Source organism: Arachis hypogaea, chromosome 16 (genome assembly GCF_003086295.3).
Source record: "Arachis hypogaea cultivar Tifrunner chromosome 16, arahy.Tifrunner.gnm2.J5K5, whole genome shotgun sequence".
Taxonomy (NCBI): Eukaryota; Viridiplantae; Streptophyta; class Magnoliopsida; order Fabales; family Fabaceae; genus Arachis; species Arachis hypogaea.
The window spans coordinates 43242455-43269820 of record NC_092051.1 but is presented as its reverse complement, the minus strand read 5'-3'; the positions used below and the strand labels follow the sequence as shown (position 1 = coordinate 43269820).

The 27366-nt window shown below is 35.9% G+C and overlaps 3 protein-coding genes, 1 long non-coding RNA gene and 1 other non-coding gene across 5 annotated transcripts; 1 reads left to right on the top strand and 4 right to left on the bottom strand.

Annotated features, from left to right (window-relative positions):
• Window positions 1-673: 673 nt before the first annotated feature.
• LOC140179954 (uncharacterized) lies at window positions 674-2490 on the bottom strand. Its single transcript, XR_011874209.1, has 2 exons — window positions 2352-2490; window positions 674-991 (listed from the first exon to the last, which is right to left on the bottom strand). It is a non-coding gene; the product is annotated as an uncharacterized lncRNA (long non-coding RNA).
• Window positions 2491-4249: 1759 nt separating this feature from the next.
• On the top strand, window positions 4250-5123 carry LOC112754065 (auxin-induced protein 15A-like). The gene has a single exon (XM_072220281.1). It carries the CDS (start codon window positions 4563-4565, stop codon window positions 4941-4943), a length of 381 nt encoding a protein of 126 aa, XP_072076382.1. The 5' UTR covers window positions 4250-4562; the 3' UTR covers window positions 4944-5123.
• A 2550-nt stretch (window positions 5124-7673) lies between these two features.
• On the bottom strand, window positions 7674-9904 carry LOC112754064 (uncharacterized). The gene has a single exon (XM_025801660.3). It carries the CDS (start codon window positions 9561-9563, stop codon window positions 8106-8108), a length of 1458 nt encoding a protein of 485 aa, XP_025657445.1. The 5' UTR covers window positions 9564-9904; the 3' UTR covers window positions 7674-8105.
• Window positions 9905-12254: 2350 nt separating this feature from the next.
• LOC112757031 (uncharacterized) lies at window positions 12255-26689 on the bottom strand. The gene is made up of 2 exons (XM_025805629.1): window positions 25424-26689; window positions 12255-12266 (listed from the first exon to the last, which is right to left on the bottom strand). Exons 1-2 carry the CDS (start codon window positions 26687-26689, stop codon window positions 12255-12257), a joined length of 1278 nt encoding a protein of 425 aa, XP_025661414.1.
• Window positions 18318-18425, bottom strand: LOC112761095 (small nucleolar RNA R71). Its single transcript, XR_003181506.1, has one exon. It is a non-coding gene; the product is annotated as a small nucleolar RNA R71 (small nucleolar RNA).
• Window positions 26690-27366: the final 677 nt, after the last annotated feature.

The window sequence follows — 27366 nt, the reverse complement described above, 5'->3', positions numbered from 1 at the left end:
ATGGAATAACGATATCTAATGGACTTTCACACACAAACTTCACTTCTTCAGCTGTTTGTAACAAAATCTGACCATGATAAGAAACTTTTAACATCACTCTATCATCCATTATGATATATTCACATTAAACACTCTCAATCTTGGTAAAGTTCCTGTTGAAACAATGAAGAAGAAGTTGTTGTCGAAACAATGAAGAAGAAAGAACCAAAGGAATTTCAGAAGAGAGAATTGAGAGACGAAGAAGAAATGAAGACTTCAGCTAATGTTGGGTATATATAAAACCAAAAATCGGATAGTCCGACCGCATTTCAACCGAGTTAAATTTTATAAAGAACTAAAATCAAACCGTCCGATTTTAGTCATATACGAATTCAAAATTATAGCGTGCATGAAATCGGACCGTCTGATTTTAGTAACATACGAATTAAAAATTTTAGCATGCATGAAATCGGACCGTCCGATTACCATATTCAAAATTTTTTTCACACACAAATTGGACCGTTCGATTTGTGTTCTCCTTTCTACTGCAAAGAAATCGGACGGTCCGATTTCTTCCCTCCTAGCTTCAAAATTCTAACGTCGTCACAGCACTGTATTGACCTCTCAAACCTCCATAACGTTGAGTTACACACACTTCATTGTCATATTAAAAATAATGAGCCTTTTAAATATTGATGTAATGACGTACTTGTAATTGGCATTTTAAAATATATCAAATAAACATAAAGTACAATATGTTTTAAGTTGTCATTTTGAGTAGAAGTTAGACTTGTATTGTGGTCGACAGTATAATGGAGAAAAGAATCCAACTGCCAGAATCCCGGTGCTAATAATATTTTGGGAGTGGCATGAGTTTTGGAGTGACAGTATAATGGGGAAGATGATTCACGCGATTTACAATGGAAAATAGAAATTTCTTCCTCGTCCATCGTAACTTGAACCACACATATAAGGATCCACGGCAGCAAAATGAAACAACTCCAACTTCATTCTAAGCAATAAGAAAAGATGAAAATTGTTATACTTATTTGTTCTTTCAAATCATGTCATGAAAAAATGCTCCGTAAACCCAAAAAGCCAACTACCAAAATTATGTAACACATGATTGTATATATTTATACATGTTACTTTATATTTTTTTTTTTTAAATAAAGCAATAGTCAATCACCAGAATAATTAAACGTTTTGTAAGAGAATAATAAATTTTTTTTATAGCTGCAAACTCAATTTCTTTTTTATGAATACCAAATAATTAGAAAATCACTAATTGTAATTGATCACAATTTTTTTATATATTCATATAACATTATTTCAATTTCATAATTAGAAAATCAAGTTTAACAACTAATTAACAATTTTATTTACAACTACTTATTTATAGTCTAATTTAAAATTATATTTTAATGTATTATAAATGGATAGATTGCTAGCAGCTTTTCGAGAGTGAGTCAAGTAATGAGTTATGGGTCATACAATCATTTCTTTTCAAAAGTTTTTGGTAATTTCCACTTTCATGTTTCAATAAGGGATGGAATAAACTACAAGATCCCACATCAAGGGTTTTCTGTCCCATACAAAACAGGAGGCAAGTGGTTGTAATTTACCGCAAATGTGTGAATTGGACGTTGCTATTCCATTCAAAAGACCAAGTACTATCATCATTTGTGTATTAAATTGGACCACTCACGGTCTAACAAGAACAAACCAGAAAAACAGGTACATTAAATTTCATCTTCCACCGCAGCTGAGGTGGTTTTAGCATAGTGACAAATCTTGGCACTTCTTAAAGTGCTGCATTCAGATTTAAAACTTGATTGAGATAAAATAGTGGGTGAAAATCTTTAAATGTTGCATGCATAAATATACAGTATGTGTGAGTTTGTGATGTGTCTAATCTGTCTGATAAAAAAAAATCGTATTTTTCACCATATTTTCAATAAAAAACAATTAAAATAAAGATCAAAAGTTGTGATTCTCTTGAAAGGAAACTAAATTTCCATCTCAACCACTTTTCCACCAGAACACGGGCATAATGAGTTTTTTTTTTCCCAATTACAAATCGTTACAACCTTCGATTTTTCTAGTCTTTATTTTCTTTGCACTTGTTATTGTAATATGTGGACAGTGGACCTATACATCAGAGGCAATAGCTACTGCAGTAGAATGATAATAGGATCCAGCACAGTGGGGAAAAAGGTGAAATAAAAGAGTGAAAGAATAGAATCAATAATCTAACATCTATTCATCTATGACATTTCATGAGAAAGAAGATAAAGGGAATCAAATCAAAGATAATGGTATCAAATCTATGTCTATCAAGGGTCAAAGTTTTGAGGATGAATAATTCTCACCTCCATTCTTTCCTCTGCACTCTCTGCAGCCAAAAACATTTTTTTCCATCCCTTGTGAAATGCAAAGCCCATTTCCTGTAACAGACAGTAGTAGAAACCTGAAAAAGTGAAGATCGTCCTAAACTCATTTGTACAATGCAGCGGCTGGTAAGTTGGTAACACCGAAAAAATATCTTAAAGCTACATATTATGTGTAGAATATTCTTGATTTAGACTTTAGAGTAACGATATAGGCATAGGGAGTTTTAATTTATCTTTTTAATTATTTTTTTATTAAAAAATGAACAAAATTATTTAAAAATACTTTTTGAAAAATATTTACATAGAAAAACAAAGTACAATTTTTGTCTTATTTAATAACGTCTCATATTCTAGATATACAAATATTAGAAAACATGTTTATTTAAAAAAAAAGGAAATACAAAAGAAAAATATAAAAATAAATAAAATATTTTTTAATTCTAAGACAAAATTTAAGAAATTTTTTGTCCGCAAAAAAGCTAAAAACAGAAACAAAGTGAGTATATATATATATATATATATATATATATAGAGAGAGAGAGAGAGAAAGAAGACTTGCTACGCATAGTCATAAGTAACACATGTACGGTCTGTACACTCTTTAGAGCATAAAGCACAAAAGCACTGAATTTAAGATTACTGAAGTGTTAAATAGTGAGTTGAAACCAATCCAAATAAGAATAAGAATAATAGTACAAAATTAGAATCCACATTTGCATGCTTGGAAAAAAAGAGCTGCTTTGCCTATAAATCTATAATTGACAGAGACACCAAACATTCTACATAGGAAGTGTCTTAGTTCATCTCCCATGATCCATAATACATGGTTATTCCAACCACAAACCAAAATAACATTGTTATATCAACTTCCATATTCATCCGTCACATTATCCAACCACTAACCAAAACCTCTCACCGACTTTTAGTTTAGCGCTTAGAAAATTTTCAACAGTTCCAACTACGTCAAGTCTCAAAGTGCTAACACAAAATCTATCCCCCATATATAGTTTGGGAAAATTATTTTCAGTTATTCCATAAATATCGATGTTTCAATAATTTTAGTTGTCTTAATATATATATATATATATATATATATATATATATATATATATATATATATATATATATATATATATATATCAACGACTAGAACCTATTGAAACACTGCTATTCTTGAAATACCTGAAATTCTTTCGATAGATAGAATCAACAAAGAACTGGGTTCACACTTAACCCAAAAAAACTTATCCCATCCTTCATTTATATCTTATCTTAGCTTCTCTTTTGTGGGGTCTTCTTTAAGAGCTTTGTATGGTCAGTGATCAAACGCCACAGCCCCATTCAAGAATTACAAAGTATATGATAGTCAACTTTATCAGCATTAAAGAGCATAAAAGTCACAATCATGTAACCTTTTTCTAAGTAATTGATATGTAACCTTGAGTAATTTCTACTCATAATTATCTATTTAGGAGCAAAAACCCACAAAATAATAAGATAGTGCTCTGTGTTTGACTACATCTATTTGTGTGTGTGATATGGACATGCATGTTCGTACAGTTTCGTATTCAGGGTGTAATACTTTACAAGAAGTTAGCAAGCATGATCAGCAACCATCACTAACTCACAAACTTCAATAATAATAATAATGGTAAAAATTAAACTATATCTCAAATATCTTTTTATTTATAAAAGTACATATCACTAACATCTCCTAAGCGTTACAGCAAAAATCAATACATTTCTTTTAAAAATTATGACATTTATGTCACTGATTTTTCCAAATTAAGATGTCTATGTAATATCAGCTAAACAGAAAAGAGAAATATTAGATGCACTATGAACATCTTTCGTAATTGATAAAAAAATGCCTTTTATATTATAAAAAATAGTGTATATTAAAAGTGTCCATAAAAAATAGTACAAAGGCTCGTTTCTTAACAGAAAATCAATAAGTTACCTAGTAATAGTAATAATATAATATTGAATAGTGATATATCTGATGAAGGATCGTATTAACTTAAGCTACATATGCATCACGCCAGAGCATTGGCACTTCCCATGCCACTATTATATAATATAAATCTTTTCGTGCTCCAACTTCCAAGTACTCACTACTGTACTTTCTCTCTTCTTTCTTCTTGCTATCTCTCTCTCTTTCTCTCTCTGAGGTAGCACAAGCCAATAACTATGAAGGCAAAGTTTCTGAGAGAGTACCTTAACAAGTGTAAGAAACTGGTGGTGAGAGGAGCTACCAATCCTTCTTGTTCTTCCTATGAATACTTCTGTGAATGGTTTTTGTGGCCTTCCATGCACAAAAGATGCTCCATTCCAAGTGATGTTCCAAAGGGACACTTGGTTGTGTATGTAGGAGAGAATCGCAAGAGATATGTGATCAAGGTTACACTCCTCAACCATCCACTCTTCAAGGCCTTGCTTGATCAAGCTCAGGAAGAATACGATTTCGTCGCCGATTCAAAACTATGTATTCCTTGTGATGACCACTTCTTCCTAAGTGTCCTCCAATGTGCGAGCTCGCCGAAGAAGGAAACGGTGTTTGTTCGGCTCTGAGAAACCATCATGCTGTTTGATCAATTGTTACTTCTAACGAGTATGCTCATATGTTAGCCATGACTGATATCTTGTAAGTATGATTATTGAGGCTAAAGTGTCATGTAGCTCAGAGATGTAAATCAAATTGAGGAACTGAGATGATCCTATTCTATTTCTCTATCATTTTTATTATTTCAACTCAGAGTTTGTTAGTTAAGCAAAGAAAAGGCAGTTTTCAAACTTGATGAAATAGCGCTGTGAACCCAACAGATCAATGCACTAATATGATTAAATATGACATAATCTAAAAGTGGTTAGCACTCAAGTAACTTTTAATGCATAAGAATAGAGTTATTGACCAATAAATGCACACAGATGTAAATAAACAGGTCGGTGTTGAGGTTGAGAGAGGGTTGTACAACAACAACAACAATAATAATAAATTAAAAAAAATCAGTATTATAAACTAAGTTGATTTAAAGGTGAAAAATAAGAAGTTTAACTGTTAAAATAAGAACCACACCAAATTTAATAGTGAAAAACTAAGTATCAACATAGCGTAAAATAATAGGTGTTAAACAAAATATTTCTCTAAAAACTATAGTACAAAAGTCCAGACATGAGCTTCGGGTAAAGGATTATTCACTTGCATCTTGGGAAGAAGCATAGACAAGTGCATCAAACATTCAAAATATTCCTAGCAGCAGAACAAGTTGCCACAAAAGATGAAGTTTTTCAGAGTGCAAAATACCAATATAAACAAAACTCAAAAGTTCAATTGTCATTAGTCAATAATTCCTTTTTCTTTTCTTTTCTTTTCCTTTTTCTGCAGCCAACAGCATACCTAGAAAGTTCTTTGAAACCACACAACACCCTAATTCAACAACTCAGCATAAGTATGAGTAATCTAACTTAACAGAGTCTAAGTTCAACGAGTAAGGATTGAAAAATTGAAATGCAGGGGCACCAACAGATAAAACATGCATAAACTGATATTTATGGAAGGTAAGGCAATGAAGGGAGGGCCATGGTTAGTGCTTAGAGACAATCACACACAGTCATACACGACGGCAGAAAAGAAGGACCACTCAGCATATGTTGCATTCAACCTTTTTGAGGCTGCAAACTGTCAGATATGTAGAATTCATTGTACCTGCTTACTGCAAGTTAGCTAACAATACCAAATGTGTTCCTTTGCCTCTTGCTTTTTAAGCTGATTAATAATTGAGTTATGTTATGTGCACTCATTTTATGTGAGATACTGTGCCAACTCATTTATCATCCATCGTCGGATTCGATTTCAATGAATATGATATTTCATCCAATGGTAGATGATTGAAGAGCTGATATGGTGTCCCATGTAAGATAAGTACAAAACATTGTGCTTAATAATTGGACACTTCTCCCTTCACCCACCATGCTCCTTTGGTCAGTCATTCATGAAGTGACACTGGTTAGAAAGAACAGACTACAACTCAGGAAACCATGACAACCCATAAATTTTCAGGTGAAGCACAAACATGTTCAAAATCCTCAAGAAGCTCCTTGTGATTTTTGGTTGGTATGAGGGATTGTCATGAGGCATGAGCAATGAGAGAACAGGGGAACCCTAAACAGAATTTTCGGTTTACAAGATTGTCCACGTCCTTGACAGGTTACCCAATGAACCTAGCAATTCCCAATTTCCCATGGCTTGATCACATGTAAGACTTATCAGAAAACCAAGATAAACTAGCCTATCAAGTCATATTCAAAATGGACCATGAAATGAAATCCCAAGGATGCATCTTATGCATATTTTCCTCAAAAATATTGCATGGAAAATAAGTCAACTTCCTATTAATGGGATTTCCATGAGCAATAACAAAATGAGAACATTAAAACTGAATTTTAGTTTTGCAACATTGCCCATGACACACACCATACTATCTTGGGGGAGTGGATAACTGATACACCCACTATATGATTTTGTATTTCACTGATCTCAGGCTACTAACCGTCCATTATACTCTCTTTAGAGAGCTGGTATCATTATGCAGATACATAGTAGATTCATTAAAGGAAAATGCTATAGAACCAGAAGCTTTGCCAAAATTTGTTGTCAAAATGAAGTGACATACTTTATTGACTATAGATAAATAAGTCATACAACTTCAATTCATGCAACAATCATCATGATTTCAATTAAAATTTCATGTACTTTTTTTTCTGCCTGTAATATTGAATAGCTTTTCATTGAATTGCCATAGGATTAGTACGTTGTTCATATCATAAGTCTTTTTAAGTTGATCCCTTTTCAGCTAACAACATTGAAGCATGAAAAACCTGCAATCTTAAAATGACCTTCAAATCAACATAAGCATATCAGCCACCAAAAAGCAAACATCAAGTAGTAAGACCAGTGACCACCGAATATCAGTTTTGCAGAACTAAAAGGCAGCTCTATAAAAATTCACTTCACAATTGGGAGAACCCTTTGACATATCCTAATTTCGGAATTAGCTTTATTTTTGTTCATTCAATGCAGAAAAATCACATAATATAAGTTTAAGACAGAAAATTCTGCAAGGTAGCTTACAGATAATGCAACACAAGCACAAGTTAACTAAGGATTGAAGGCTGAACAAACTTTGCAAAGGCTTTCTAAAAGGAGGAAAACAATGCATAATTTCAAAACAATTTTCCCTGTTCCTGCAGATGAATCTCTATGTTCTTGTTCTTATAGATGATATACAACTCAGGCATAAATTTCACGAAAATATGTAACATTAACATCAAATAAAAAAAAAAGCTACATAGCTACATTGGTCATCATAACAAAACTCCATGTTGCATGGAGAAAAAACATTACCATTCGTCCATTCCCCATTTCTCAAACATTGTAATCTGTGACTATCATCATCACCAACACATAATGTGTGAACTAATTGAATGATTTCATGAATAATATACAGATGAAGTATCCTCATTCAGAATATACACAAGAAGTATATTGGCCTTCAGGCAAAGCACATTGCACACACTCTTGGTGACAAAACTACAGAACAGCAGTATTGGTAGACAGACTGCTGAAGTTGTGGACATAAACCAGTGAAAGATTGCTGCTAATTGTTCATTAGTTCATTACACTTAGAGAACAAAACCCTGCATGACAAGCTGTCATCTAATCACCGTCAAGTATCATCTATGACCATCAATTATTCCCTCCAATTCTCGGTGCCCAAATCTCCTACCCTGTAGACTCGCATCCCTGCATCTAGCGGCAAAGTAAAACACAAGCCAAGCAACCATGAAGTAAACCTCCATAGTCGACTGAAACATCTTGGCAAAAGACCTCCCACAATACCGGCCTAAAATCCACCTCATCAACGACCCACAAAGTATAGCTTCCAGGCACTTAATCTGTATAGCCTGGTTCAACATTGTAGTTATCAAATAACATCCTTCCTTAACAATCTCCCTCCCACTCCTCCTAGTATCCGCTATGGCAACCCATGCATCAACAGAGAATATAAAAGCCACAAAGGTATCAACCAAAAACCAAGTGAACAAGAACCCAGAAATCTCCTTCTCAAAGCCTCTAACCCACGGCGACATAACCGAAAATGGCATCAATTTCAACCTAACAAACAGCTTGAAGAACGAGTACTGGTCCTCAATCTCCCCAAAATACCACAAACCCAGAAGCTGAGTCAATGCATCCCTCACAGCCCACCGCATAAGGATGAAACCAGAGAGCCTCTTGAGTCCCAATCTGGAACCATCCCAGATCAAACCAGTGACAGAACAAAATCTTCCTACAAGATCATTAACAACAGCAACAAACACAACACCTAGTACCCACGAATACGTAACAAGGAAAACCAAAATTACCCATCCATAAGCGGCAGAGAGAAAGCTCACAAGGAAGAACAGTGCGGCCGCGTCACGGCGACCAACTTCCAACCCTTTTACAAAGAATTGAAGGTCGACACTTTTCTCGATTTCTTGTCCTCCATTCCCTAAATCACCCTTCTCGCTCTTCTTCTTCTCATCTTCATCGCCTCTTTCTTCTTCCTCCTCGTAGCTACCGCGCTCTTTATCATCGCTGGCGAAAGTTAACCCGTCGGCTTTGAACGTGATTCCAGAGCGAACTACCTCCGAAACCCTAATTCCGTCGTCGATGACGAGATCCGAGAACCCTGATTCGAGACTGAAGGGTCCGAAGAAGACATGACTGCCGTTGATGGCGGATTTAGGAGCAGAGCCGAAGAGCGTGCGGCCGTCGTCGTCGTCGCCGGAGAAGAAGTCATCATCTAGGGTTCCGACTCTGGTGAGGTGGAGAAAGGGACGGCGGCGGCGGTGGAGGTGGTGGCGGTGACGGTGGATGGAGGAAGAAGCGTCATGGCGCAGGCGCCCGCCGTGGTGGTTGGGGCCGTTTCCGGCGAGGTCGAGGCGTGAGAGTAGAGCCTTGAGGGAAGGATCGCGGTCGATAAAGGAGGTCACATGAGAGGTTCCGTTCTCCACAACGGTGCGAAACGAAAGTATGAGAAGCGAAAGCAAAAGGAACGTTACGAGGTTCGAAGAGAACGACGAAGTTGCTTCTCTGAGAACTTGTGCAGTGGAACGCAGGTTCTGCAACCGTGGGTGCTCGCTCATCGCGATTCCAACGATTTTCGCGTTTCGCGTCTCGCGTTTCTTCCCTTTCTTCTTCGGATTCGTCTTTTGCGTTTGGGTGTTCTTTTTCTTTTTCGGGGTCTCTGTGTTTCTGGTTCCTTCTCTTTGTTTTCTTTTTTTTTTTTATTGCTGGTTTACTTTTTTTGGTTACGGGGTTTGAGAAAGGGGAGGGAGGATGGTGGCTATGGCCTATGGTGTTCTCTGTGTGAGCTGCTTTCTTGTTTTTCTGGGGAAGGTGGTTGGTTTCTCACGCGCTTTGAAGAGGCGGTGGGATGGACGCTCTTTTGGAGAGAGAAATGAGATTGGTGTGAGTCGTGGTTATGGAGAAAAGTAATGTTAAATGACTAATAAATATATTATTATTTTTAGTTAATATTTAATTAATAATAATAATTTATATCTATCTTTATATATATTTTGTATATAAAAAATATATAATTTATTTTTATATTTATTAAAAATTTATACATATAAATTAATATAATTTATATTTATATTTTTTAAAATTTATATATTAAATTAATAAAATAATAATTTAATATTTATATTAATTAGATAAGGACAAAAATACTAATTATATACTAATTATATATTGGACAACAATTTTTTCATGGAGATCGGAGGATGGAGGATGAGACTTGAGAGAGAGGGGCTTTGCTTGGAAAATTTTGCTTTCTTTTTCTCTTTTGGCCAAAAAAAGTCTAATGATGAAGCATCATATTAAAAATATTGTTAACAAATATTTCATAGGACGTCGTAATAAAACTTTTGAAAAAAAAATGAATAAATTACCATTTGTACTCACAAAAGATATAGGTGCTGATAAATGTATTTATATAAGAATAAAAGATACATTTGTTAGCGTGTTAAGCAAAAAATTATTATCATTTAAAAAAAATTTATTTTAAGTAAATAAATATAAGATAATATTATTATTAACTTATGAAGCCAGATTTAATATATTAGGGGAAGCTTCTAATTCACTAGCAAAGAAGCAATTTTTATTCAAAATTTGAATTAAGCTTGAATTATAGGACGTGCTATATGCAGGAGCAGTTATTAACATGGAGCGTCAAAATAGGGTACAGGACAGTCGTCAAGGAAACAAGTATGGGAACAGTTATGAGTGCAATTCAAAATTTCCAAGTGGTGTACAAAGAGTAACTGTCAGTTGACATTAGGCTAGTCTATAAATAGAGCTTTATGAAAACATTGTAATCAGTTCAGTTCTTCTTGGAAAACACTTGGAGACTCAAAAACGCTCTCAGCCTCCCTAGCATCACAGAGTAAAACTAGAATCTTAAGCAATTCCCCTTAAGTCTGAACTCAAACTTGTACTTTATTTTCTATTTTTAATCAAAGTTCTTTACTTTTTATTTGTTCTTCTTCGTCTTCTTCTTTCTTTCTCTTTTAATTTCGGCATTTTACTTTGCCACCGGCACCTTTCATTTATATGTTTATTTGTTACTTTTATTCCTTTTAATTTTATTTGACGTTACAATTGCGACATTGAGATACCCACATTTTTATTTTAAACATTAACAAAAATTTGAGTAAAACAAATTGGCACGCCCGGTGGGACATTATCAATAGATTGTAATTGTCAAAAGGAAAACCAAGAGTTTTGAATTTGCATGTGGTTGCGCAGTGGTAAGTTCGTGCGTCTAGAGCCAAGAAAATTAGCTTCAGTTGACATGTCAAATACTTCTGCAGCATCTTCTTCTACTTCCAATGATGAGATTAGAGGAAATGAATTCAGAAATTCTCCTGTGATTCCAAACACAGAGCCTACCTTGCTGCCAGTGAGGCATGATGGCGTTAGCCATGCCCATACAGGGTTAAATGCAACTCACATAAATACCGTGGGGTGGCCGTCATATGGCTTGCCATCGGGGTATGTCCCCCCATGGTGACACAAGAATTGCCTGTGCCTCTCTACTCAATTTTTCAAAATTCTATTTATCAAAATCCATATGACATGTCAAATGTACCTGTGTCTGGGGTGTCAGGTTCACACATGTCACAACAAAATTTTTCACATGCTATTAATGCAGGAAATAACAGTGCATCTAATTCTACTACATCCACTGTCACTAGGGTAGAAAATTCCAAACATGTATTTTCTGATAGGTCAAGAGCAATGCCTGTTAATCAATCTAGTCAAACTGTCGAATCTTTAGCAAACATTAGGCAACAGATGGGTGAAAGCTAACCTGTTCTAGTAAACATGTTAACTCATTAAATGATGACTGTTTTGAGTCTTTTCTTAAAAAACACAAATACTAGAATTGAACAGTTAAAATAGGCAAGTTAATAGAATTGCTACTGTGGTAAATTCAGAAGAAAATGACAACTATGGTTTAGGATTCAATGATGTCAACCAAAATGATGGAGCAATTCCTAATTATAATGTTCATATGTCTAGACATGGTCAAAATGCTGATAATATGTTGAAAAGACTTGGGCAAAATAATATTGAGGGGCAAGATGTCAATCAAGTGATTGAACAAATTCTAAAAAGATTGGGATTTAGTGTTGGATGTACAAATCAACCTCAGTTTATGTCTCTTTTTCCTAAATTTATCCAACAAACTAAATTACCTGAGGGATGGAAGTTTCCTAAGTCATTAACTACATTTTCTGGGAAAGATGAAGAATCGTCAGTAGAGCACATTACTCGCTATACTGTCAAAATCAATGAAGTGGCATCAAATGAGTATTTAAAGATGAAATTCTTTCCCTCCTCATTAACAAGAAATGCCTTTATATGGTTTTCTAATCTAAAACCAAATTCAATTCACTCTTGGAGGCAATTAGAAAAAGATTTTCATAAACAATTTTTTCGTAGTGAATTAAGAATTAGTTTAAATGATTTATTCTCCATCAAACGCAATGTCGGAGAATCAATTAATAAGTATTTGGCTAGATTAAAAAACATGAGAAATAGATGCTGTACTCCAGTTCCAGACTCTGAAATTGTCAAAATTGCCATAAATGGATTAGAATTTGGAATTAGAAAGAAACTTGTAAATCAACACTATCATGACATGACTCAACTTACTGAATATGTTAGACAAATTGAACAGTTAAAAGCTGAGAAAGAAGAAAAGTATAAAGAGATGATAAAAGAGAGATTGAATATTCATCAAACATCTCATTAAATAAGCCATATAGAAAATGATTGAAAAAAAATTTCTAAAGTATAAGATAAATGAGTTGTCTACAAATAAGGATTTAATTTTGATAAACAAAAAAAATATGATAAAAAAATGATCTCATCTTCTTTGTTTTTTATTGGTTTTCATTTTTTTTCTCTCATTCTGATCTTTACTTTTTCTTTTCTCTCTTCTTGCTCTGTTTCTCTATCTCTTTTTCTTTTTTATTCATCCTAATCGTCTTTGCCTTCTTTTTTTCATTTTTTTTATCTTTTAAATTTCTATTTCTTTCTTATCTTTTGGTTCTAACTTTTATTTACCTTGTTATGGTTTTATTTAAAAAAAAAAGATGCATCAAGTTTAAAATTTTGGACAAAAATAATCTCTCATTGACATTTGGGTATGTACTTCATAAATACAAAAGCGTAATTGACTTAGAAATTCTGTCGAGTCTATTAGCGCTTGGAGTCAAAACTATTAAAATGTTAGTGTGGAGATTTTATAGGATTAGAAATTTTATCAAATTTAATTGACACCTAGAGTTTAACATATGAAAAAAACGACTTCACGAAGTTAAGATTCTGTTACTTCTGAAATTAGGAAAATTGTGTCAATTAAAAGTTAAAATAATGAAAGTTTGTATCAAAAAATTCTTAATTGAAATATCAAAGGTCAATTGATACGCATTTAATGTGCCGAAATTAGAACAGATATCATTTGACACACTTGAAAATTTCATACAAAAGAATAAATCTCATTGACAGTTCAACTATTAATGTAAAAATTTTATAGACTTAGAAATTCTGTTAAGTCTATTACTAGTAGGCATTTAATCTGTAAAGCGGATGTGTCTAAAATGTCAATTGACTCTCAATATCAAAAATAAGAAAAATGTCAATAAACAACTAAGTTTTCTCACTTTCAATCATTGCATATCTTCAAGTGAGAAATCTTGGAGGGCATCTTGTTAGGCAAAAAATTATTATCACTTAGAAAAAAATAATTTGTTTTAAGTAAATAAATATAAGATAATATTATTATTAACTTATGAAGCCAGATTCAATATATTAGGGAAAGCTTCTAATTCACTAGCAAAGAAGTTGTTTTTATCAAAATTTGAATTAAGCTTGAATTATAGGACGTGCTATATGTAAGAGCAGTTATCAACATGGAGCATCAAAATAGGGTACAGGACAATCATCAAGGAAACAAGTGTGAGAACAGTTACGAGTGCAATTCAAAATTTTCGCAAGTGGTGTACAAAGAGTAACTGTCAGCTGACATTAGGCTAGTCTATAAATAGAGCTTTATGAAAACATTGTAATCAGTTCAGTTCTTCTTGGAAAACACTTGGAGACTCAAAAACGCTCTCAGCCTCCCTGGCATCACAGAGTAAAACTGGAAATCTTAAGTAATTCCTCTGAAGTCTGAACTCAAACTTGTACTTTATTTTCTATTTTTAATCAAATTTCTTTACTTTTTATTTGGAACCATAAATTTCATAAGAGGGGGGCCAATTAAATATAAATATAACAAAAAATTAATAAAATATGATTTGTAGTATATTGATGAGCGGATAATTTATACGCTTTTTGGCATTGTTTTTAGTATGTTTTTAGTAGGATCTAGTTACTTTTAGGGGTGTTTTCATTAGTTTTTATGTTAAATTCACATTTCTGGACTTTACTATGAGATTGTGTATTTTTCTGTGATTTCAGGTATTTTCTGGCTGAAATTGAGGGACTTGAGCAAAAATCAAATTCAGAGGTTGAAGAAGGACTGCTGATGTTGTTGGATTCTGACCTCCCTGCACTCAAAGTGGATTTTTTGGAGCTACAGAACTCGAAATGGTGCGCTTCCAATTGCGTTGGAAAATAGACATCCAGGGCTTTCCAGCAATATATAATAGTTCATACTTTGGCCAAGAATAGACGACGTAAACTGGCGTTCAATGCCAGCCTTCTACCCAAATCTGGCGTCCAGCGCCGGAAAAGGATCCAAAACCAGAGATGAACGCCCAAACTGGCACAGAAACTGGCGTTCAACTCCACAAATGGCCTCTGCACGTGCAACACTCAGGCTCAGCCCAAACACACACCAAGTGGGCCCAGGAAGTGGATTTATGCATCAATTACTTACTCATGTAAACCCTAGTAGCTAGTTTATTATAAATAGGACCTCTTACTATTGTATTAGACATCTCTGGATTGTATTTTGATCCTGTGATCACGTTTTGGGGGCTGGCCATCTCGGCCATGCCTAGACCTTCACTTATGTATTTTTAACGGTAGAGTTTCTGCACTCCATAGATTAAGGTGTGGAGCTCTGCTGTTCCTCAAAGATTAATGCAAGTACTACTGTTTTCTATTCAATTCATCTTATTTCGCTTCTAAGATATCCATTCGCACCCAAGAACGTGATGAAGGTGATGATTATGTGTGACGCTCATCACCATCTCCCCTATGAACACGTGCCTGACAAACACTTCTGTTCTACATGAATTAAGCTAGAATGAATATCTCTTAGATCTCTTAACCGGAATCTTCGTGGCGTAAGCTAGAATGATGGCGGCATTCAAGAGAATCCGGAAGGTCTAAACCTTGTCTGTGGTATTTTGAGTAGGATTCTATGATTGAATGACTGTGACGAGCTTCAAATTCGCGAGTGCTGGGCGTTAGTGACAGACGCAAAAGGAGGGTGAATCCTATTCCAGCATGATCGAGAACCGATAGATGAATAGCCGTGCCGTGACAGGGTGCGTGAGCATATTATTCACTGAGAGGAGGGGATGTAGCCACTGACAACGGTAATGCCCTTGCATAAAGCCAGCCATGGAAAGGAGTGGGACTGATTGGATGAAGATAGCAGGAAAGCAGAGGTTCAGAGGAACGAAAAGCATCTCCATTCGCTTATCTGAAATTCCTACCAATGATTTACATAAGTATCTCTATCCCTATTTTATTATATAATATTCGAAAACACCATTATCACTTTATATCTGCCTGACTGAGATTTACAAGGTGACCATAGCTTGCTTCATACCAACAATCTCCGTGGGATTCGACCCTTACTCACGTAAGGTATTACTTGGACGATCTAGTGCACTTGCTGGTTAGTTGTATCGAAGTTGTGACAATTATGTATTAAGAACAGAGCACCAAGTTTTTGGAGCCATTACCAGGGATTGTTCAAACCTGGAGATCACAATTTCGTGCACCAAGTTTTTGGCGCCGTTGCCGGGGATTGTTCGAGTTTGGACAACTGACGGTTCATCTTGTTGCTCAGATTAGGTAATTTTCTTTTTGTTTTGTTTTCAAAAATTTTTCAAAAAAATCTTTCAAAAATTCTTCTTTGTTTTCGAAAAAAAAATGTTTTCAAAAATATTATTTTTCTTCAGAATTTTTAAGAATGAATTCTAGTGTTTCATGAAACATGTTGAAGCCTATCTGGCTGTAAAGCCATACCCAAACTACTTTGGGATTGGCATTCAACTAATCACTCCAGTCCATGTAATTATATGCTAAAGCTTGGCTGGCTATTAAGCCATGCCTGACCCTTTGATTGGAGCTTTAAGACTAACATGGCAAGATTCCTGGAATTCATATTAAAAATTTTGAAATCCTTATTTTTATTTTTCACAATAATTTTCGAAAAAAAAAAGTAATAAATAAAAATACAAAAAAATTAGAAAATCATAAAAATAAAAAATATTTCATGTTTTCTTGTTTGAGTCTTGAGTCATGTTATAAGTTTGGTGTCAATTGCATATGCATCTTGCATTTTTCGAAAATTTCATGCATTCATAGTGTTCTTCATGATCTTCAAGTTGTTCTTTGTCAGTCTTCTTGTTTGATCTTGATGTTTTTCTTGTTTTGTGTCTTTTCTTGTTTTACATGTACATTTTTTATTTATTAGAGTCTAAACATGAAAGATTTCTAAGTTTGGTGTCTTGCATGTTTTCTTTGCATTAAAAAAATCTTTTCAAAAATATGTTCTTGATGTTCATCATGATATTCACGGTGTTCTTGGTGTTCATCTTGACATTCATAGCATTCTTGCACACATTCATAGTTTTGATCTAAAATTGCCATGCATTGCATTATTTTTCTTGTTTTTCTCTCTCATCATAAAAATTCAAAAATAAAAAAAAATATCTTTCCCTTTTTCTCTCATCAAATGCGAAAATTTGGATTGACTTTTTCAAAAATTTTTAAAATCAAGTTGTTTCTTATGAGTCAAATCAAATTTTCAATTTGAAAATCTTATCTTTTTCAAAATCTTTTTCAAAAAAAAAAAATCAAATATTTTTCAAAATTATTAGTTATTTCCGAAAATTCCAAAAATATTTTTCAAAAATCTTTTTCTTATTTTTATATAAAATTTTCGAAAATAACTAATCAATTAATGTTTTGATTCAAAAATTTCAAGTTTGTTACTTGCTTGTTAAGAAAGATTCAAACTTTGAGTTCTAGAATCATATCTTGTGATTTCTTGTGAATCAAGTCATTAATTGTGATTTTAAAAATCAAATCTTTTTCAAAAACTAATTTCTATCATATCTTTTCAAAAATATCTTCTTATCTTATCTTTTTCAAAAATATCTTTTCAAAATATCTTTTCTAACTTCCTAACTTCTTATCTTTTCAAAATTGGTTTTCAAAATTTGTTTCAACTAACTAACTAACTTTTTGTTTGTTTCTTAACTTTTTCAAAACTACCTAACTAACTCTCTCTCTCTAATTTTCGAAAATATCTTCCCTCTTTTTCAAAAATTTCTTTTTTTTAACTAATTATTTTTATTTTTTATTTAAAAAAAATTTTCAAAAAAAAAATTGTTTTCGAAAATTCACCTCCCCCTCTCATCTTCTTCTAATTGTTTATTGATATACTAACATCTTTCCTTCAACTCTCCAAAAATCCGAACCCCCTCTCTCTCTGAGTTCAGATTTTCTTCCCTTCTTTTCTTCTACTAACACAAGGATCCCTATACTGTGATATAAAGGATCCATATTATTATTACTATTTTTTCTGTGCCTTCTTCTTTGTCATATGAGCAGGAGCAAGGATAAGAACATTCTTGTGGAAGCAGATCCAGAACCTGAAAGGACTCTAAAAAGGAAACTAAGAGAAGCTAAAATATAACAATCCAGAGATAACCTTTCAGAAATTTTCGAACAGGAAGAGGAGATGGCAGCCGAAAATAATAATAATAAGGAAGATGCTTGGTGACTTTACTGCACCTAATTCCAATTTACATGGAAGAAGCATCTCCATTCCTGCCATTGGAGCAAACAACTTTGAGCTGAAACCTCAGTTAGTTTCTCTGATGCAGCAGAACTGCAAGTTTCATGGACTTCCATCTGAAGATCCTTTTCAGTTCTTAACTGAGTTCTTGCAGATATGTGATACTGTTAAGACTAATGGAGTAAATCCTGAAGTCTACAGGCTCATGCTTTTCCCTTTTGCTGTAAGAGACAGAGCTAGATTATGGTTGGATTCTCAACCCAAAGACAGCCTGAACTCTTGGGATAAGCTGGTCACGGCTTTCTTAGCCAAGTACTTTCCTCCTCAAAAGATGAGCAAGCTTAGAGCTGATGTTCAAACCTTCAGACAGAAAGAAGGTGAATCCCTCTATGAAGCTTGGGAAAGATACAAACAGTTGATCAAAAAGTGTCCTTCTGACATGCTTTCAGAATGGACCATCCTGAATATATTCTATGATGGTTTATCTGAGCTATCAAAGATGTCACTGGACACTTTTGCAGGTGGATCCATTCACCTAAAGAAAACGCCTGCAGAAGCTCAAGAACTCATTGACATGGTTGCTAATAACCAGTTCATGTACACTTCTGAAAGGAATCCTGTGAGTAATGGGACGCTTATGAAGAAGGGAGTTCTTGAAGTTGATACTCTGAATGCCATATTGGCACAGAATAAAATATTGACTCAGCAAGTCAATATGATTTCTCAGAGTCTGAATGGAATGCAAGCTGCATCCAACAGTACTCAAGAGGCTTCTCCTGAAGAAGAAGCTTATGATCCTGAGAACCCTGCAATAGCAGAGGTGAACTACTTAGGTGAACCTTATGGAAACACCTATAACTCATCATGGAGAAATCATCCAAATTTCTCATGGAAGGATCAAAAGCCTCAACAAGGCTTTAATAATGGTGGAAGAAATAGGTTTAACAATAATAAACCTTTTCCATCATCCACTCAGTAACAGACAGAGAACTCTGAACAAAATGCTTCTAATTTAGCAAATCTAGTCTCTGATCTGTCCAAGGCCACTGTAAGTTTCATGAATGAAACAAGGTCTTCCATTAGAAATCTGGAAGCACAAGTGGGCCAACTGAGTAAAAGGATCACTGAAATCCCTCCTAGTACTCTCCCAAGCAATACAGAAGAGAACCCAAAAGGAGAGTGCAAGGCCATTGACATAAGCGCCATGGCCGAACCTGTGAGGAGAGGAGAGGACGTGAATCCCAAGGAGGAAGACCCCTTGGGACGTCCAGTGGTCAATAAGGAGCTTCCCTCTGAGGAACCAAAGGAATCTGAGACTCATCTAGAGACCATAGAGATTCCATTGAACCTCCTTATGCCCTTCATGAGCTCTGATGAGTATTCCTCTTCTGAAGAGAATGAGGATGTTACTGAAGAGCAAACTGCCAAGTTTCTTGGTGCAATCATGAAGCTGAATGCCAAATTATTTGGCATTGATACTTGGGAAGTTGAACATCCCTTGTTCATCAATGAACTAAGTGATCTGGATCAACTGACATTGCCTCAGAAGAGACAGGATCCTGGAAAGTTCATAATACCATGTACCATAGGCACCATGATCTTTATGGCTCTGTGTGACCTTGGTTCAGGAATAAACCTCATGCCCCTCTCTGTAATAGAGAAACTGGGAATCTATGGGGTGCAAGCTGCTAAAATCTCACTAGAGATGGCAGACAGCTCAAGAAAACAGGCTTATGGACAAGTAGAAGATGTATTAGTAAAGGTTGAGGACCTTTACATACCTACTGATTTCATAGTCCTGGATACTGGAAAGGAAGAGGATGAATCCATCATCCTAGGAAGACCTTTCCTGGCCACTGCAAGAGCTGTAATTGATGTTGACAGAGGTGAAATAGTCCTTCAATGGAATGAGGACTCCCTTGTGTTTAAAACTCAAGGATCCCCCTGTGCAACCATGAAGAGGAAGCGTGAAAAGCTTCTCTCAAAGCAGAGTCAACCAGAGCCCCCACAGTCAAACTCTAAGTTTGGTGTTGGGAGGCCACAACCAAACTCTAAGTTTGGTGTTGAACTCCCATATCCAAACTCTAAGTTTGGTGTTGGAGAGTCTCAACAAAGCTCTGCACATCTGTGAGGCTCCATGAGAGCCCACTGTCAAGCTATTGACATTAAAGAAGCGCTTGTTGGGAGGCAACCCAATATTTATCTAATTCTTATTTTTATTATTTTTCTTAGGTTCATGATCATGTGGAGTCACAAAATAAATAGAAAAATTGAAAACGGAATCAAAAATAGCAGAAGAAAAATCACACCCTGGAGGAGCATCTGTTTGGCGTTCAGCGCCAGAACAGAGCATGGTTCTGGCGCTGAACGCCCAAAATGGGCAGCTTCTGGGCGCTGAACGCCAGAACAGGCATGGTTCTGGCGTTCAACACCAGAAATGGCACACAGATGGGCGCTGAACGCCCAAAATGGCCACCAACCTGGCGCTGAACGCCCAGAGTTGGGTACAAAGGCATTTTTACATGCCTAATGGGTGCAGGGATGAAAATCCTTGAACACCTCAGGATCTGTGGACCCCACAGGATCCCCACCTACCTCCACTCACCTCTTCTCACCACTCTCTTTCACACAACCCCATAAACACTCTTCCCCAAAAACCCTTCACCAATCACCTCAATCTCTCTTCCCCATCATCTCTCCACCACTCACATCCATCCACTCTTCCCCATAAACCTACCTCATAAACTCCACCTACCTTCAAAATTCAAAACCAATTTCCCACCCAAACCCACCCATATGGCCGAACTTTAACCCCCCTTCCTTCCCTATAAAAAGACCTCCATTCTCCATCAAATTCACACAACACATCCCTCTACACTCCTCTTGGCCGAAACCACATCTCCCTCTCCCTCTCCATATTTCTTCTTCTTCTTCTCCTATTCTTTTGTTTATTGCTCGAGGGCGAGCAATATTCTAAGTTTGGTGTGGTAAAAGCATAGCTTTTTTGTTTTTCCATTACCATTGATGGCATCTAAGACCGGAGAATCCTCTAGAAGAGGGAAAGGGAAGACAAAAGCTTCCACATCCGAGTCATGGGAGATGGAAAGGTTCATCTCCAAAAGCCCATCAAGACCACTTCTATGATGTGGCCAAGAAGAAGGTGATCCCTGAGGTCCCTTTCAAACTCAAAAGAAATGAGTATCCGGAGATCCGACATGAAATTCAAAGAAGAGGTTGTGAAGTTCTAACAAATCCCATCCAACAAGTCGGCATCCTAATGGTTCAAGAGTTCTATGCCAACGCATGGATCACCAAGAACCATGATCAAAGTAAGAACCCGGATCCAAAGAACTATGTTACAATGGTTCGGGGGAAATACTTAGATTTTAGTCCGGAGAATGTGAGGTTGGCGTTCAACTTGCCATACATGGAAGAGAACGCACGCCCCTACACAAGGAGAGTCAACTTTGATCAAAGGTTGGACCAAGTCCTTATGGACATATGTGTAGAAGGAGCTCAATGGAAGGTTGACTCCAAAGGCAAGCCGGTTCAACTAAGAAGATTGGACCTCAAGCCTGTAGCTAGAGGATGGTTGGAGTTTATTCAATGCTCAATCATTCCCACTAGCAACCGGTCTGAAGTTACTATAGACCGGGCCATCATGATCCATAGCATCATGATTGGAGAAGAGGTGGAAGTTCATGAGATTATACCTCAAGAACTCTACAAGGTGGCTGACAAGTCCTCCACCATGGCAAGGTTAGCCTTCCCTCACCTCATTTGCCACCTATGCAATTCGGCTGGGATTGACATAGAGGGAGATATCCTCATCAAAGAGGACAAGCCCATCACTAAGAAAAAGATGGAGCAAGCAAGAGAGCCCAATCATGGAGCTCAAGAGGCGCAAGAAGCTCACTTCCAGGAGATCCCTGAGATGCCTCAAATGCACTTTCCTCCACAAAACTATTGGGAGCAAATCAACACTTCCCTAGGAGAATTGAGTTCCAATATGGGACAACTAAGGGTGGAACATCAAGAGCACTCCATCATGCTCCATGAAATAAGAGAAGATCAGAAAGCAATGAGGGAGGAGCAACAAAGACAAGGAAGAGACATAGAAGAGCTCAAGGACATCATTGGTTCCTCAAGAAGGAAACGGCACCATCACTAAGGTGGATTCATTCCTTGTTCTTATTTCTTCTGTTTTTCGTTTTCTATGTTATGTGCTTATCTATGTTTGTGTCTTCATTACATGATCATTAGTAGTTAGTAACTTTGTCTTAAAGTTATGAATGTCCTATGAATCCATCACCTCTCTTAAATGAAAAATGTTTTAATTCAAAAGAACAAGAAGTACATGAGTTTCGAATTTATCCTTGAACTTAGCTTAATTATATTGATGTGGTGACAATGCTTCTTGTTTTCTGAATGTATGCTTGAACAGTGCATATGTCTTTTGAAGTTGTTGTTTAAGAATGTTAAATATGTTAGCTCTTGAAAGAATGATGACTAGGAGACATGTTATTTGATAATCTGAAAAATCATAAAAATGATTCTTGAAGCAAGAAAAAGCAGCAAAGAACAAAGCTTGCAGAAAAAAAAGGGCGAAAAAAAAATAAAAAAAAGAAAAAAAAAAGAAAAAGAAAAAGCAAGCAGAAAAAGCCAATAACCCTTAAAACCAAAAGGCAAGGGCAAATAAAAAAGGGATCCCAAGGCTTTGAGCATCAGTGGATAGGAGGGCCTAAAGGAATAAAATCCTGGTCTAAGCGGCTAAACCAAGCTGTCCCTATCCATGTGCTTGTGGCGTGTAAGTGTCAAGTGAAAACTTGAGACTGAGCGGTTAAAGTCAAGGTCCAAAGCAAAAAAAGAGTGTGCTTAAGAACCCTGGACACCTCTAATTGGGGACTTTAGCAAAGCTGAGTCACAATCTGAAAAGGTTCACCCAATTATGTGTCTGTGGCATTTATGTATCCGATGGTAATACTGGAAAACAAAGTGCTTAGGGCCACGGCCAAGACTCATAAAGAAGCTGTGTTCAAGAATCATCATACTGAACTAGGAGAGTCAATAACACTATTCGAAATCTGAAGTCCCTAAAGATGCCAATCATTCTAAACTTCAATGGATAAAGTGAGATGCCAAAACTATTCAAGAGGCAAAAAGCTATAAGTCCCGCTCATATGATTGAAGCTCTGTTTCATTGATAGTTTGGAATTTGTAGTATATTCTCTTCTTTTTATCCTATTTGATTTTAAGTTGCTTGGGGACAAGCAACAATTTAAGTTTGGTGTTGTGATGAGCGGATAATTTATACGCTTTTTGGCATTGTTTTTAGTATGTTTTTAGTAGGATCTAGTTACTTTTAGGGGTGTTTTCATTAGTTTTTATGTTAAATTCACATTTCTGGACTTTACTATGAGATTGTGTGTTTTTCTGTGATTTCATGTATTTTCTGGCTGAAATTGAGGGACTTGAGCAAAAATCAGATTCAGAGGTTGAAGAAGGACTGCTGATGCTGTTGGATTCTGACCTCCCTACACTCAAAGTGGATTTTCTGGAGCTACAGAACTCGAAATGGCGCGCTTCCAATTGCGTTGGAAAGTAGACATCTAGGGCTTTCCAGCAATATATAATAGTCCATACTTTGGCCAAGAATAGACGACGTAAACTGGCGTTCAACGCCAGCCTTCTACCCAAATCTGGCGTCCAGCGCCGGAAAAGGATCCAAAACCAGAGCTGAACGCCCAAACTGGCACAGAAACTAGCGTTCAACTCCACAAATGGCCTCTGCACGTGCAACACTCAGGCTCAGCCCAAACACACACCAAGTGGGCCCAGGAAGTGGATTTATGCATCAATTACTTACTCATGTAAACCCTAGTAGCTAGTTTATTATAAATAGGACCTCTTACTATTGTATTAGACATCTCTGGATTGTATTTTGATCCTGTGATCACGTTTTGGGGGCTGGCCATCTCGGCCATGCCTGGACCTTCACTTATGTATTTTTAACGGTAGAGTTTCTATACTCCATAGATTAAGGTGTGGAGCTCTGCTGTTCCTCAAAGATTAATGCAAGCACTACTATTTTATATTCAATTCATCTTATTTCGCTTCTAAGATATCCATTCGCACCCAAGAACGTGATGAAGGTGATGATTATGTGTGACGCTCATCACCATCTCCCCTATGAACACGTGCCTGACAAACACTTCCGTTCTACATGAATTAAGCTAGAATGAATATCTCTTAGATCTCTTAACCGGAATCTTCGTGGCGTAAGCTAGAATGATGGCGGCATTCAAGAGAATCCGGAAGGTCTAAACCTTGTCTGTGGTATTTTGAGTAGGATTCTATGATTGAATGACTGTGACGAGCTTCAAACTCGCGAGTGCTGGGCGTTAGTGACAGACGCAAAAGGAGGGTGAATCCTATTCCAGCATGATCGAGAACCGACAGATGAATAGCCGTGCCGTGACAGGGTGCGTGAGCATATTATTCACTGAGAGGAGGGGATGTAGCCACTGACAACGATAATGCCCTTGCATAAAGCCAGCCATGGAAAGAAGTGGGACTGATTGGATGAAGATAGCAGGAAAGCAGAGGTTCAGAGGAACGAAAAGCATCTCCATTCGCTTATCTGAAATTCCTACCAATGATTTACATAAGTATCTCTATCCCTATTTTATTATATAATATTCGAAAACACCATTATCACTTTATATCTGCCTGACTGAGATTTACAAGGTGACCATAGCTTGCTTCATACCAACAATCTCCGTGGGATTCGACCCTTACTCACGTAAGGTATTACTTGGACGACCCAGTGCACTTGCTGGTTAGTTGTATCGAAGTTGTGACAATTATGTATTAAGAACAGAGCACCAAGTTTTTGGAGCCATTACCAGGGATTGTTCAAACCTGGAGATCACAATTTCGTGCACCACATATATATCAAAAAAGTAATTATATTATATAAAAGTCAATGTTCAACTACATACTTTAAGATTTTGATATTTTTAAACTTGCTCGACGATGCTTCATGGAACTAAAATCATCAATTATCATCTCTGAATTGAATTTTGAAGCAATTTCCTTTTCAATATATACAATCATACAATCTGCTAAAAATTCATCTTCCATCTTGTTTCGAAGCCTTGTTTTAATAATCTTCATAGCTGAAAAGGCCCGTTTAGTTGTTGCTGTTGTCACAGGAAGAGTCAAAACAAGATGAATTAATCTATCAATTAAAGGATATATATTTGATTTTCCTGTCTCTGTCAATTTTTGACACAATTCAGCAAGAGTAGACAAATTCTGAAAATCTGGAGCTTTAACCACATCAAGTTCATAATGTTGTAACTCATAATCCAATTGAATCTTTTTTTGCTCAGAAAAATTTAAAGAATAGAAATTCTTTACAAGATTGCATATGTTGCAAACACTGAATAACTTGAAAGCATCTTTAGGATCTAAAGATGTACTCAATATGAGGAGCTCGGTTGCTTGCTCACTAAATCTACTATTTAGCTCTTTCAATTGAAAATCTATCACGCTAGTAAAAATGTCAACACGATAGTGGTGTTCAACAGTGACAACATCCTTTTTACGACGAGACCGAATTATGTCACTAAAAAAAGCACCCATATCAGGTATCTGAATAGCATGATCATTGCAGAAAGAACTAACTTTCTCCAAAAGTGCTCTCCAACTATTATCTCTTAACTGTTGAATCAATGACTTTGTACTAGAAACCAGATGCATAACATTCAAAATGTCTTGAGATTTTTGCTGCAATGCTTGACAAAGTTTATCAGTGATTCCCATGATTTCTTTCATCATATGCAAAATGAAAACAAAATCAAATGATAATAAAGATTTAAGAGCATAAGTAGCATCACCACGTTGAGAATATGTAGATCCATTAGTAGCCAAATCTTCCAGAACTGAAGTTGTTGCTCCAAACATACGTAAAAGGCTACAAATTGAGTTGAAGTGAGAGCTCCACTTGGTATCTCCTGATCTTTTTAATGTGCCAATTTGATTTGCTCCCCTTCCTGTTTCAATTTGATTAGTTGCAACTAAATGGAAAATTTCAGTTGCATAAGCAGATTGTAATTCATCATTGCGTTTGCAAGAAGAGCACACAACATTGATAATATTACTCAAACTTTGGAAAAAAGCATGAACATCAACAACTTCTTTAGCCGCAGCAACAAGAGCTAGCTGTAATTGATGAGCAAAGCAATGAACATAATATGCATAAGGACATTCTTGAATAATTAAAGCTTGTAACCCTTTCCACTCTCCACGCATATTACTAGCTCCGTCATACCCTTGACCTCGAACATTTTGAATGTTGAGATTGTGATGAGATAATGCAGAACAAATCTCTTGTTTTAGAGTAGCAGAAGTAGTATCTTTGACATGAACAACATCTATTAGCCTTTCTTTGACAAATCCATGCTTATCAACAAATCTAACAACAAGTGCCATTTGTTCTCTTCTAGATTCATCTCTAACTTCATCAACAATCAAACAAAACTTTGCATTATCAATCTCATTGCGAATTTCATTTTGCACCTTTCTAGCAAAAACATGTAGAATTTCCTTTTGAATAGAAGGTGATGTGTATATTACATTTTGAGGAGCATTATCCAAAACAACTGCATCCACTTCTTTATTGTAAGAAGCTAATAATTTTAACATTTCAAGAAAATTTCCTCAATTCTGAGACTCATGACTCTCGTCATGTCCCCTAAAAGCACAAGCTTGAAACGTTAACCATCTGACAGTATCAATAGAGGCTTTAAGACGCAATCTATTGCTTAAAACTTGTTGTGAGCTTTGCTTAGCCAATACTTTGTCAATGTGACATAACTGATTAAGCAAATCTTTACAAGACTTAACAGCAATATTATGAGGAGAATTAAGAGATTTACCCACATGAGATAAAAATGCACAATCCTTTCCATTATTCACTTTTTTCCAATTGCGAAATCCTCCTGATGTGAATGGACTTGATTTTCTAGAAAATAAATAGCATGGAAGACAAAATGCAGCATCCACTTCTAGCGAATATTCTAGCCAAGAAAAACTCTTAAACCAATGAGCTTTGAAACGACGAGGATGACTTTCTAGACCAGAAAGAGGGTACTCATCCGTAATAAATTGATATGGTCCAAACTTTATATATGCTCTACGGATTTCATCTTGTTGATTGATAGGATAATTCCAAATTTGCGGACGCTTTCCGGGATCACGCATCAATGTATCAATATTAACTTGATCTATTTCAGTCCTTGTTATTTTGGAAGCAGGGGGTTGAATATCTTGCTCAACAAGTTGTGTCACAGGTTGTTCAATAATATTTTGAACATTACTCA